This window comes from Simochromis diagramma, unplaced genomic scaffold, assembly GCF_900408965.1.
Source record: "Simochromis diagramma unplaced genomic scaffold, fSimDia1.1 OVJJ01000146.1, whole genome shotgun sequence".
Classification (NCBI taxonomy): domain Eukaryota; kingdom Metazoa; phylum Chordata; class Actinopteri; order Cichliformes; family Cichlidae; genus Simochromis; species Simochromis diagramma.
This window is the reverse complement of record NW_024386933.1, coordinates 94-12,416: the sequence shown is the minus strand read 5'-3', so window position 1 is coordinate 12,416 and position 12,323 is coordinate 94. Positions and strand designations below refer to the sequence as shown.

At 42.1% G+C, this 12,323-nt stretch overlaps 1 protein-coding gene across 1 annotated transcript; it reads left to right on the top strand.

Moving 5' to 3' along the window:
* Positions 1-5,244: 5,244 nt before the first annotated feature.
* LOC120736819 (nuclear factor 7, ovary-like) lies at positions 5,245-7,003 on the top strand. Its single transcript, XM_040037141.1, has 2 exons — positions 5,245-5,391; positions 5,493-7,003. Exon 2 carries the CDS (start codon positions 5,510-5,512, stop codon positions 6,884-6,886), a length of 1,377 nt encoding a protein of 458 aa, XP_039893075.1. The 5' UTR covers positions 5,245-5,391; positions 5,493-5,509; the 3' UTR covers positions 6,887-7,003.
* The last annotated feature ends 5,320 nt before the right edge of the window (positions 7,004-12,323 follow it).

The window sequence follows — 12,323 nt, the reverse complement described above, 5'->3', positions numbered from 1 at the left end:
ATGTTTACTATGTTTAAAGATCTTTTAGAGTGCAGCTCTCTGTGTTTTGACCAGGCCACATGTCTCCTGTCACCTAAAAGTACAGAAATTTTAAAACCTTCTAGTAAACAGGGTCCCAGCTTCTCCTGGGAAAAGTCGTCACTGCCATAATCCTCACAGCCCGGACCCTTCACACATCACGCATCAGACTGCGGAGACAGGGCATTAACACTAATTTGCCAACTGTCTGGCACACTTTCACATGTGAAAACTTTTTTAGATAATTAGTTCACTTTGCAATCAGCCTAAGCACTATAATACAGGTAAGCTCTGTGTGTGGAGTACAATGGAGGGAGCAGAAAGAGTGAGAAGTAGAGGAGGCCGAGGAAGAGGACGTGGAGGTGAAGAAGTAGGATGAAGAGGACGACAAGGACAAGGAGGAGCAAGAGGAAGACGAGGAGGGGGGAGAGGAAGATGAGGAGGGGGGAGAGGAAGGGTAGGAAGAGTAAGAAATAGAATTGCTGATGACATCAGAGCTACAATAGTGGACCATGTAATCAACCATGGAATGACCCTGAGGGTAGCTGGCCAACGGGTCCAGCCTAACTCGAGCCGCTACACTGTAGCAAGTACCATAAGGACATCTTGAAATGAGAGTTGGTTAGTACAGTCACTTCGCACAAAGATTTGTAGCACTGCCATATGCCAATGAGAAACACACCAATACCATTGATGTAGAAATACTTAAATTGTTACTTTACAGAATTGCTAGATGACCAGATGCTGGGGGCAGAGGAAGCATGTTCACTGCAGACCAAGTAACCCATATAGTCATTATGGCGATTGCAAATAATCCTATACTTGGAAATAAACACTTGTGTTTGTTTTGATGTGTGTGAATAAACACCAGTACTTGAAGTTTGGATCCCTCTATGCTTATGGATCTATGACAGAAGTATGAGCTCAAACTGACATAGCCTACCTTGTGCACAGAGAAAGCAAAAGCCAGATGTGTTTTGTATTCATACCATCAGTGTGCAGTTGGCGCATTGTGTGCTTAGTAGATGATGGCTTGTGTGTACTGTTTGATACGGAAACACCATTTTTACGAAGGTGTGAAGAGTTAATCTAGCTGTGTTTGCTTTTGCAAGAGAACTACAATGTTTTGATTATTGGGTGACAGGTTTTCTTATTTGTGTGAAGAGTTTTGCAAAATTAGCCAATAGTTACAAAAAATGTGCTTAAGCAATCAGAAAAAACTGTAAAGTGATGATGGACTGTCATTTCTCTTTACTTAGCTTATTGGTTCTTACCATATTATGAATTCTAGCAGTTGTCAAACAGGGCTTTCAGTGTGTACCAACCTGACTTCTGCACAAGACAACTGATGGTTTGAACACCATTAAGAAGTAAAGAAATTCCATTAATGAACCCTGACAAGGCACACCTGTGAAGTGAAAACCATTTCAGCTGACTACATCATGAAGGTCATTAAAAGAAGGCCAAGGGTTTGCAGGGTTTGCTTTGTTTGTCAACAAATCATTCATGCCTAAGGCTCTGCAAGAAAATGAGCCAATGAGAAACCCGGGGCACAAAATATTAAACCACAAAACACACAATCTTGACTTTTTTCACAGATCATAACTGTGTTTATATTCATCGTAGAAATGGTGCTGTATGCGATGTAAGACAGTTAAAGGCTGTTGTAACACAGCAAATTTTGTTTAAAAAAAAGGTTTGTCACTCGACGGGAGTCGACTCTTCTGATTCATTACCTTTGAGACAAATCAGTAATAGGGAAGTTGTCGTTTGTATTTTTATAATCAATTCAAAGTCATCATTGGGCTGTTGAGCAATGAGTGACATCTGTCGACAAGTCTGATGAGAAGAATGAGAGCACTTCCTGTCAGGAGAATAATGGTAGCCCAAGCCAGACTGATACACAGGATAAAGCTCAGACATTTGTTAACCATGTAGATTAACTTTTGGTTGGAGATGAAGACAACCCTCAGCAGCAGCTAGCTCTCCTTTAAGCAGGTAAACGCCTCCCGAGCTGCCCTATTCCACTGAATACACACTTTGGGAGAGATATACAGCGGGGAAAATAAGTATTTGACACATCAGCATTTTCATCAGTAAGGGGATTTCTAAGTGGACTATTGACACAACATTTCCACCAGATGTTGCCATCAAGCCAAATATTGAATTCATACAAACAAATCAGAACATTGAAGTATACAAGTTGGATCATATTAAATAAAGTGCAATGACACAGGGAATAAGTATTGAACACACTTTATTTAATACTTTGTAGAAAAGCCTTTGTTGGTGATTACAGCTTCTAGACGCCTCTTGTATGGATAGACCAGTCGTCTGCATTGCTCAGGAGTGATTCTGGCCCATTCTTCCACACAAACGGTCTTTAAATCGTGAAGGTTCCTTGGGCCTCTTTTATGAACTTTAATCTTCAGTTCTCTCCATAGATTTTCTATGGGATTCAGGTCGGGTGATTGACTGGGCCATTCAAGCAACTTGATTTTCTTTCTTTGAAACCACTTCATTGTTACCTTGGCCTTGTGTTTGGGATCATTGTCTTGCTGAAATGTCCACCCTCTTTTCATTTTTAGCTTCCTGGTAGATGGCAGCAGATTTTTATCCAGAATGTCCCGGTACATCTCTCCATTCATCCTGCCTTCAATAATATGAAGTCTGCCAGTACCCCTTGCTGAAAAGCAGCCCCAAACCATGATGCTACCACCCCCAAACTTAACTGTTGGTATGGTGTTCTTGGGGTGGTGAGCAGTGCCATTCCTTCTCCAAACATGGTGTGTAGAATGGCTGCCAAAAAGTTCAATTTTGCTTTCATCTGACCATACTATAGTCTCCCAATAATCCACAGGCTTCTCCAAATGCTGTTGCGCAAATTTTAACCGAGCCTTGACATGCTTTTTGTTCAGCAATGGAGTCTTGCGTGGTGAGCGTGCATGGATGCCATGGCGGTTCAGTGCATTGCTTATAGTTTTCTTTGAAACAACAGTACCTGCTGATGCAAGGTCTTCCTGAAGTTCTGTCCGAGTGGTTCTTGGCTCTTGGAGAACTCTCCTGATTATTCTTTGGACTCCTCGGACAGGGATCTTGCGTGGAGCACCTGATCGTGGCAGGTTTATGGTGAACTGATGCTCCTTCCATTTCCGGATAATGGCCCCCACAGTGCTCACAGGAACATTCAGCATTCTGGAAATGCACCTATAACCATTCCCATCACAATGCTTTTCAACGATAAGATTACGGAGATCTTGAGAGAGTTCTTTGCTTTTACCCATCATGGAGTCTTTCCTGTGTGCCTTCTGGGTAATGGGGAGCCTTTATAGGCCATCAATTAGGACTGAAGCAGCTGATATCAATTAGTACTGATAGGGGACAGGATTTCTCTATCAATACTGACAGATTTCAGGTGATCTCCTGGCTTTCTATGTCATTTTGCCCCTTGTTATCTTCATGTATTCAATACTTATTCCCTGTGTCATTGCACTTTATTTAATATGATCCAACTTGTACACTTCAATGTTCTGATTTGTTTGTATGAATTCAATATTTGGCTTGATGGCAACATCTGGTGGAAATGTTGTGTCAATAGTCCACTTAGAAATCCCCTTACTGATGAAAATGCTGATGTGTCAAATACTTATTTTCCCCGCTGTATGAGCGGTAATACAATCGGGCTGAAATCTTTAATGAACCATCTGTAAAAATTGGCAAAGCCCAGGAAACGCTGGCGTTGTCAACGGTTGGGAGGCTGGGGCCAGTCCAGAACTGCTTAGACCGCTGGGTCAGTTTTTAAGTTACCTTGTGTGATGAGGAATCCCAGGAACGCCACAGTGTCCACCTGAAACTCGCACTTCTCCGCCTTCACAAACAAGTCAAACAAGCTGCAGTAATCCTTCCAAAGTGACAGCAGCTAGCGCGGGGGAAGCAGAGTCTGCAGAGTCCATAGTTGTGGACTATTCTGTCACAAGGCAGGAAGGACTCAAGCGCAGACCGAAAAGCACAATACAGTTCCTTTTATTTACACACAACACCGGGTTCTTGTATACAGAGGTGAGAGAGGGGAATCCAGAGGGGGGCACAGGGGAGGTCAAGGAATAGGGGCTCTTCACACACGGGTGATTCTTTGCACAGCTCCAAATGCTACACACAAGCGACTTAGCTCGCACAGGGCTCCAAGGAACGGGGAAACCTGCACACAGGAACAAGAGGTCACACCAGTGAAACATGAAGAGGAAACTTAGAACCAAGCGAACGAAGGCTTACTAACGAGATTATTCAATAGTCCAGCGTGGAGAGGTTCCCAGCCACAGCCTTATGTAGTGGATGCTGATAAGGTAATGCACCCCAGGTGCATGATGACTTAACGTAATGACTTAAAGGTTTGAGGGCCAGGGGCAGGAGCCCGCAATGAGATCCACCCAGGCAACGCATGGTGAGCCTGAGAGAGAAAGGAAAACAAGAAAACACATATAGACAACCTGGGCCAGCTGGGCAGACACGGGGACCATGACAGACCCCAAAAGATGAATACTATTTACCCTGACAGGTTTCCTCAGTTCTTAATCTTTTAGTAAATTAAACTGAAGTCTGAATGTCTTGAAAACATTTTCTTAATATGAAAAAGTTTTGGATTTTTAACAACTGTTCAGTAAATGTTTATTGTTCTGGTGTTCTGTAAGAATATAATTTTTAAAAAGGATTCCTTGAGAAACAAGTTCATGGGATTTATAATTAATGAGCTGATTACTTGTATTCTTGTCACTAAACACATGAAATCAAATGTTTCTATTCCTGCGTTACTCTCTAATGTAATGCAGTCAAATAAACAGAAAGACATACTTGAAGATCAAGTAACAGTTTTAAAAAAAACTCACAAACAGCTGCACCAGTGAAAGACACTTTATTTTCTAAAATTCAAAAATGTTTTTATGTCGTGGCCTGTGCAAGTGAAATCAAGCAAAACCTTTTTCTCAGCTACAACCAGGTAAAATGTCTAAGTAGAGGTCTGAAAAACTCGTTTAGGAGTGAAGAAACAGCCTACATAAAAGGAAGGTGAATGAAACTCCACCCCTGACATGATTTATCTGCAACAAACCAGGAAATCTGCTGTTCCTCTTCCTAATTAAAGAGAGATGCACAGACTTTGTAAAAGGAAGGTGTATGAAGCTCTGCCCCTCACATGACTCAATTGAGAAAAACGAGGAAACAGGTTGTTTCTCTTCCTGATTAAAGAGAGACGCAGAGACGATCAGACTGAGCTCAGACCAAACTAGCAGCTTCCTCTGAGTGAGTCCAGCTACAGGAGAGAAAAGTGGAAAACTCCAACACTGCTGCTTCAAGCTGCTGACGCTCCACACACTGAATGTGAGTTTGAGCAAAAACACGACTCAAAGGAAGTTTCAGTGAAGGTGGTAGAGGAGGGAGGGGAGCCAGGACTGACTGTACTTCCTGTCTGCTGTTTTCAGCTTCACTCACAGACTCAATGGCTTCCAGATTAGAGGAGGATCTCTGCTGTCCGGTCTGTCAGGAGGTCTTCAGAGATCCTGTTCTTCTGTCATGTAGCCACAGCTTCTGTAAAGACTGTCTGAATAGATGGTGGAGAGAGAGAATAACACACGAGTGTCCAGTTTGTAAGAAAAGATCAGTTTATGATCCACCTTTAAACCTGGCTTTAAAGAACCTGTGTGAGTCGTTCTTACAGGAGAGAGATCAGAGAGCTTCAGAGGCTCTCTGCAGTCTGCACTCTGAGAAACTCAAACTCTTCTGTCTGGACCATCAGCAGCCAGTGTGTCACATCTGCAGAGACTCAGAAAAACACACCAATCACAGATTCAGACCCATCGATGAAGCTGCACAACAACACAAGAAGGAACTTCAGGAAACTCTGGAGCCCTTAAAGAAGAAGTTAAAGGTTTGTGAAGAAGTTCAAGTGAAGTTTGATCAAACAGCAGAACACATTAAGGTCCAGGCCCGACACACAGAGAGGCAGATTAAGGAGCAGTTTAAGAAGCTTCAGCAGTTTCTAGCAGAGGAAGAGGAGGCCAGGCTGGCTGCACTGAGGGAGGAAGAGGAGCAGAAGAGTGGGATGATGAAGGAGAAGATGGAGGCTCTGAGCAGAGAGATAGCAGCTCTTTCAGACACAGTCAGAGCCACAGAGGAGGAGCTGAGAGCTGAAGACGTCTCATTCCTGCACAACTACAAGGCTGCAGTGGAAAGAGTCCAGCGCTGCCCCCTGCTGGATGATCCACAGCTGCCCTCAGGAGCTCTGATAGACCAGGCCAAACACCTGGGCAACCTGACCTTCAACATCTGGAACAACATGAAGGACATGGTCTCCTGCACTCCTCTCATTCTGGACCCAAACACTGCTCATCCAGAACTCATCCTGTCTGAAGATCTGACCAGTGTGAGACGAGGAGGAGAGAGGCAGCTTCCTGATAATCCAGAGAGGTTTGATTTTTTCCTCCCTGTTCTTGCCTCTGAGGGCTTTAACTCAGGGACTCACAGCTGGGATGTTGATGTTGGAGACAGTACATGGTGGAGACTGGGTGTGTTAGCAGATTCTGTGCAGAGGAAGGGAATCATAACATTTGGATTATGGGCAATATTGTTTAGTCTAAGTAAATACTACACACTCTCACAATCAGCTCTATACACTGCTCTCCCAATTGCGAAGAGGCTCCAGAGGATCAGAGTGAATCTGGACTGGAACAGAGGAAAGCTGTCGTTCTCTGATCCTGATACTAACACACACATACACACCTTCACACACACTTTCACTCACAGGATGTTTCCATTTATTGAAACTGATGGTAAAATGAAGGTGTTGCCAATGAAGGTGTCAATTGAGATGATTTAGTTTGCTGGGATATGGACTGACATGTGTTGAATGGGAGGAGCAGTTTGTTGTTGTCTTCTTGTCTGTTTATGACAACAATAAATATGTTGTTGAAACAATGATTCATGTTTAACTCCATATATGAAATGTTTCTGATCTTTGAATTCTGTTTGATTAAAGACTTTCTTCATGACACAAATGAGATTTCAGTGTATTAATAGAACTAAATAAGCTCAGAGTTGAAAGGCTGGAGTATTATGTACGTGCTTCACTGTCAGGATCTTCAGCGGGATTCAAAGTCATGAGATAAATTAGTGTAGAGAAAGTCATCTGAGCTTTATTTTGTATCAAAGCAGTGTGTGTCGTCCAGCCAGAGGAATATCTCCGACTGCTTCACATGGAAACATCAGCAGGAAGTTTGTAATGACTGAGCTTGTTTAATCAGCTCGTTTTTCCTTCGTTTACAGTAGAAGAAGAACTGAAAGTGTGTGTGGATTCAGAGCGCTCGTTGTCAGTACAAATAAAGGAGGGGAAGAGATTTAAAGGGGCAAAGCGCAGTTTTTAGAGCCTTAAAGAGAAATCACATTTCCAGTCTGAATCCTGTAAACTTGACATGATTATCCAACATGAACCTGCATTCATAATCCCTTCATGTGTGCTCTAATTCAACATCTGAGGAGAAAATCAATGTTTTCACCCTGTTGACAGTGTCATACTCAACAATCAGGCAAAAAAAGCAAGTCTTTACAAATAAAGTTGCTCCACCATTTTCCTTCATGCTTTCCAACCACTGTGAGATTTTCAGCTGTGAACACGTTATCACCAGTAGTGAATATATGGTTTCTCTGTAACCTTGGTTCTCTGAGTGAGAGATTATCTCCCCAATCATTTATATATGCCATGTCACGGTCCTGGGTCATTTTGATCTAACTTTCTTAGTTTTATGTTTTTAGTTCATACATTATTCTGTGGTTCCTAGGTGGTTATGTTTAGTTTATTGGATTACCCCTTGTGTCTCTGGCCTTTGTGTCTCCTTATGTGTCTGAGTTTTTATTGTGGTGTGAGTTCTTGTGCCGTGGTTCCCTTAGTTTTTTTATTCTGTTGTTTTCCATGTTTCTCTCCACTCACACATCATGTTTCCTGTTTTATTTTGAAAGTCCATGTCTTTTGTCAGTGTATGTAGCTTGGTGTTTCATCATACTCATTTGGTTCAGATGTGTCTTCCTCCTGTGTGTAGTTCCCTCATTTCCTTCTGTGTATTTATAGGCTGTGGCTGTATCCCAGTTCAGGGTTTGCAGCCTTAAAGTACGCAGGCTCAACAGTCCTCAATTGCCGTATACTCAAAGACCGCTAAGGCCAGAAGTGTGAGGCTTTTAGGCTTGTGAAATGGGACGGTCTAGCCTCCGTCGCGCTGCCTTTCATAGTGTGTAACTTGAAGGCCCTGAGTACTTTCTCCCACACTGAAAACACTGGAATGATAAAATTATTTGAACATCACCTAATAAGACTGATTCAGGACAGACAATTAGTTATTCTAAACTTTTCTAGCAGTCCTTCACAAACAGGGAACAGTCTGTCTATTCTCTCCATCTGTCAGCTGCTGTTGGCTCTTCCTCCTCCTCTTCCTCACACACTGGTGAGTTTGTCCTGGTGGATCATCAGGGCTGCAAAGCCTCACAGATGATGTGCAGCAGTGGGTCCCTCAGTCTGTCCTCACTCTGGACACTTGCAGTCGTCACACATGGAAATCAAATGTGTGATAAGCTGCAGGATTCAAACACAAGTGTAACTTATAAACACATGTTCATACTTTTATTCCACAATCAGAGAGAAAGAAACAGAGAGAGAGTGCAGGACAGACAGACGGGTGACAGTCTCAGGTGTACACACTGCTACAAACAGCACAAGAGAAGGAGGATTTAGTGTTTGTGTTATTACGAGTGCTAAACAAGAAGAGTTCCCAGATGGTACAGTGGACACATGTGTGACTGCTGTGATTAAAGCATCTTTCTTTCAGCTTAACGAGTGAACCGTCAGCTCGTTCAAAACGAAAACCATACATGATTTCAAACATTTTTTACAAATAAATAACTGCAAAGTGGGGTGTGCGTAATTATTTAGCCCCCTTAGTCGTGATTTTCGTTCCACTTCTCACGTGTACACCACTTTGTGTTGGTCTTTCACGTGGCATTCCAATAAAATTTATTCATGTTTGTGGCTGTAATGTGACAAAATGTGGAAAAGTTCAAGGTGGCTTAAATACTTTTACAAGCCACTGTATTAAAAAACAATTAATTTCTCGAACCTTTTCAACACAGTCCTGTCTGGTGACATCTGGTGGCCAAAAATATGAAGAGCAGCTTGAATCTACAAAATAAAACAAACTGCTTCATTACGATTACCTGCTTTACAGAGTGGAGTTCACAATTCTGTGGGCCAACATTGTCTTGCTGTGAGCATGTTTTTTTTTTTGAGGTGAAAAAATTGTTGTTTATTTCTATAATAAATAATTTTGATCAACAAACTTTCCTTATTTAAACAATTTGCCATGGTGTGTTCTTTCTTTACTTGTGAATTTTTGATGTTTGCAAAACATTATATTAAAAAAAATACATATAATATGCACATAATAATGTACAACACATTATGGTGTATGCTTCTGCTGTGATGTCCTGCCGCCATGTACTTTTGCAATTAATCACTCGACAGCTGAACAGGTTGTAACAGTCACAGTGGTATAGTGTCTCTTTAAGACAACCCAAGTCGAGGGTTAATGTTGTCATCGGTATGCACCACTGCTCTCTATGTGATTGTGCGGTGTCGCTACCCAATCCGTACCAGAAACCCGATCGGTACCCCGCATGCGCATGTGCAAATCTTACGTGACTTCCTCTCTTTGCCAACATTGCGACATTCAATATATTTGAATGACATGGTTAGCGCCCAGTTAGCTCCTAGCATTTCTCAACAGCTCTGCCTCCTTTTCGATACCGGGACATTTAAACAATGGATAATCCATATACAAACAAATTCATGCTTTTCTCCTCAACAGAGAGCGTTCCCCGATTGAACAACAGCGCCGTAAAATAAGAAGAATGGCGCCTAATTAAAGAGTTAATAATACAGACTTTGTAATATGTCACGTGAAGATTCATCAGCCAGATGAAGTATTTACTGATAATTGACAGTGAAAGTGGACATCATCATCACTATTCCAATCAATCCTCTCCACACAGACAAGCATAAACACACTCGACTATCTCTAAATCAAATTTAACACACGTTTGTAATGACGCTAATTCAGTTTACAATAGGGTTCATTCGCTCAGTCAGCGGGTGGCAGTATCCTCTTACACTGGAGAATAAACTGCCATTAAACGAACAGAGGAAAGCATTTGCTGCTCTTGGGGACCAGTGCAGTAACTGGTTGGAGAAAATCATTGCTATGGGGGCTGATGATGCTGCTGTTAATTTGGCAGCAGGGGGTGTCATAGCCCTTCTGCAGCAGGAGGCAGGTGACCACATTTTGCCATTTCACTGTATGCCTCACAGGTAAGACTAGAAATGACTGACACTCTAAAGTCACTGTGGGTTAATTTCTTTTATAGAGCAGATATATCTACATTTAAAAGTTTACTATCTTTTCAGATTGGAATAGTTGTCAGAGGGACATTCCAATGATCAGGCAGTTGTATGACCTTCTCCATTTACTTTGGAAGACGTATCATTTCAGCCCAAAATCAATGAGAGAGCTCAGGGTCATTGGGGCTGACTTGGGAGTAAATGTGCTGGTGCCCAGTGGGGTGAAGGGAACAAGGTGGCTCCCACATGTTTCAAGGGCTCTGGAGACCTTTCTGAAACCAGGGCAGTTCACTACTGTGTACCACCACATAGACTATTTGGCAGGTTCCTCTGCCAATGCAGACATTGCAGGCCAAGCTACGAAAGTCAGTGAATTATTTCTAAATATTCTTTTTATTTCAGCAAATTACGCAATTGTTATTGACTTTATATTTTTTAAGAATGTAGTTCATCAATGTTTTAGGTGACTAATTTTATTGTTGTAACATACAGGTTAAGAAATCAATGGAAGATGCCACTTTTGTGGTCATCTTCAACTTTTTTAAAAATACAGCACTGTTATATGCAAACAGGTCGTTTGCAGCCTGGAACAACTGCTGGTGACCACAGAGGTAATGGTCGCAGGACCCAAGCCTCATGGACGACTGTCAGAGTTCCTGACTGAATGAGGCTGCAGAGGAGGCAGCAGGATAAAGAGGGTGAAATGGCAGTCTACAAATTCCAGGTAGGAATATTAGGGCTGGGCCATATTATACCGTTCACGGTAATACCTGTACAATGTTAGGCAACAATAAGAAAATGAAATATCGCAATAGCATATGGGTAAAATGCGCATGCGCAGTGCTTTTGTTTTCATATGCACATGGCCAAAAAAGCATGGCGGCAACGGAGCATGAGAAGGGGGAAAGCAGATTGTTGAGTGAAACGGATGAACCAGAATTGGTTTTTAAAAATGGAGGACTGTAATGGAGGACTCTCCATAAGATATCGAGTTGTTCAGATATTGAAATGTTCAGAGCCTTTGACACTTTGAGGAACTTTTTAATTTAGATTTTGTTTTAATTTAATATATCTTGAGATGTTTTAAATTTGTTTAATGTTGAAATTTTAGCTCAGTGAAGCACTTTAAGCACAAGCATGTTTAAGTAATCTTTCTTGTAGAACTTTGCGACAATAAAGAGCTTTGTGGTGAAAGGTTGTTAGTTAATCATTTACAAATCAATATTTACAAATCAAAAAAAACGTGAACATGTAAAACTGCGGTGTTAAGCAATGCAGTCAAAAAATTTGGGTACGCCTAACTTTTGTGCTGGTGCGCCTAAAAATAAAATATAGGCGCACCAGTGCAACCATGGCAAAAAGTTAGTCTAGAGCCCTGAATCAGCTGGAAAGTGATCATCGAACTGGGGAGGATAACGAACTGGAAAAGTTGTACATTATGGTCTCCTCTATTTCCTCGACCCAAAAACGAAATGTGGTCTCCGCCCACTCAAGCAGCTTAAACTGGTTGTCTGCTCAAGTATTACCACGATCATCCTACAGCCGGACATCTGGGCATTGCAAAAACGCTGGCATGCTTGCGTCTCAAATTCTTGGGCCACACATGAACTCTGATGTGCAAAAGTATGTGTCCTCGTGTTGTTCATGTCAAACCACTAAGCCAACTCAAAGAAAAACAGCAGGCCTTATGGTCGCTATCCAGCCACAAAGACTAGGGGAGTACGCAAGGGTGGACTATGTTGGCCCACTGCCCCCGCACACAAAGAGGGAATGCCTTATATCCTTGCTTTTGTGGACTATTTCTCAAATGGATCAAGGTTAGTGCTGTGAGAGAAGCCAACTGCCTCAAGTTGCTGCAAATAAGTTCATTACTGAC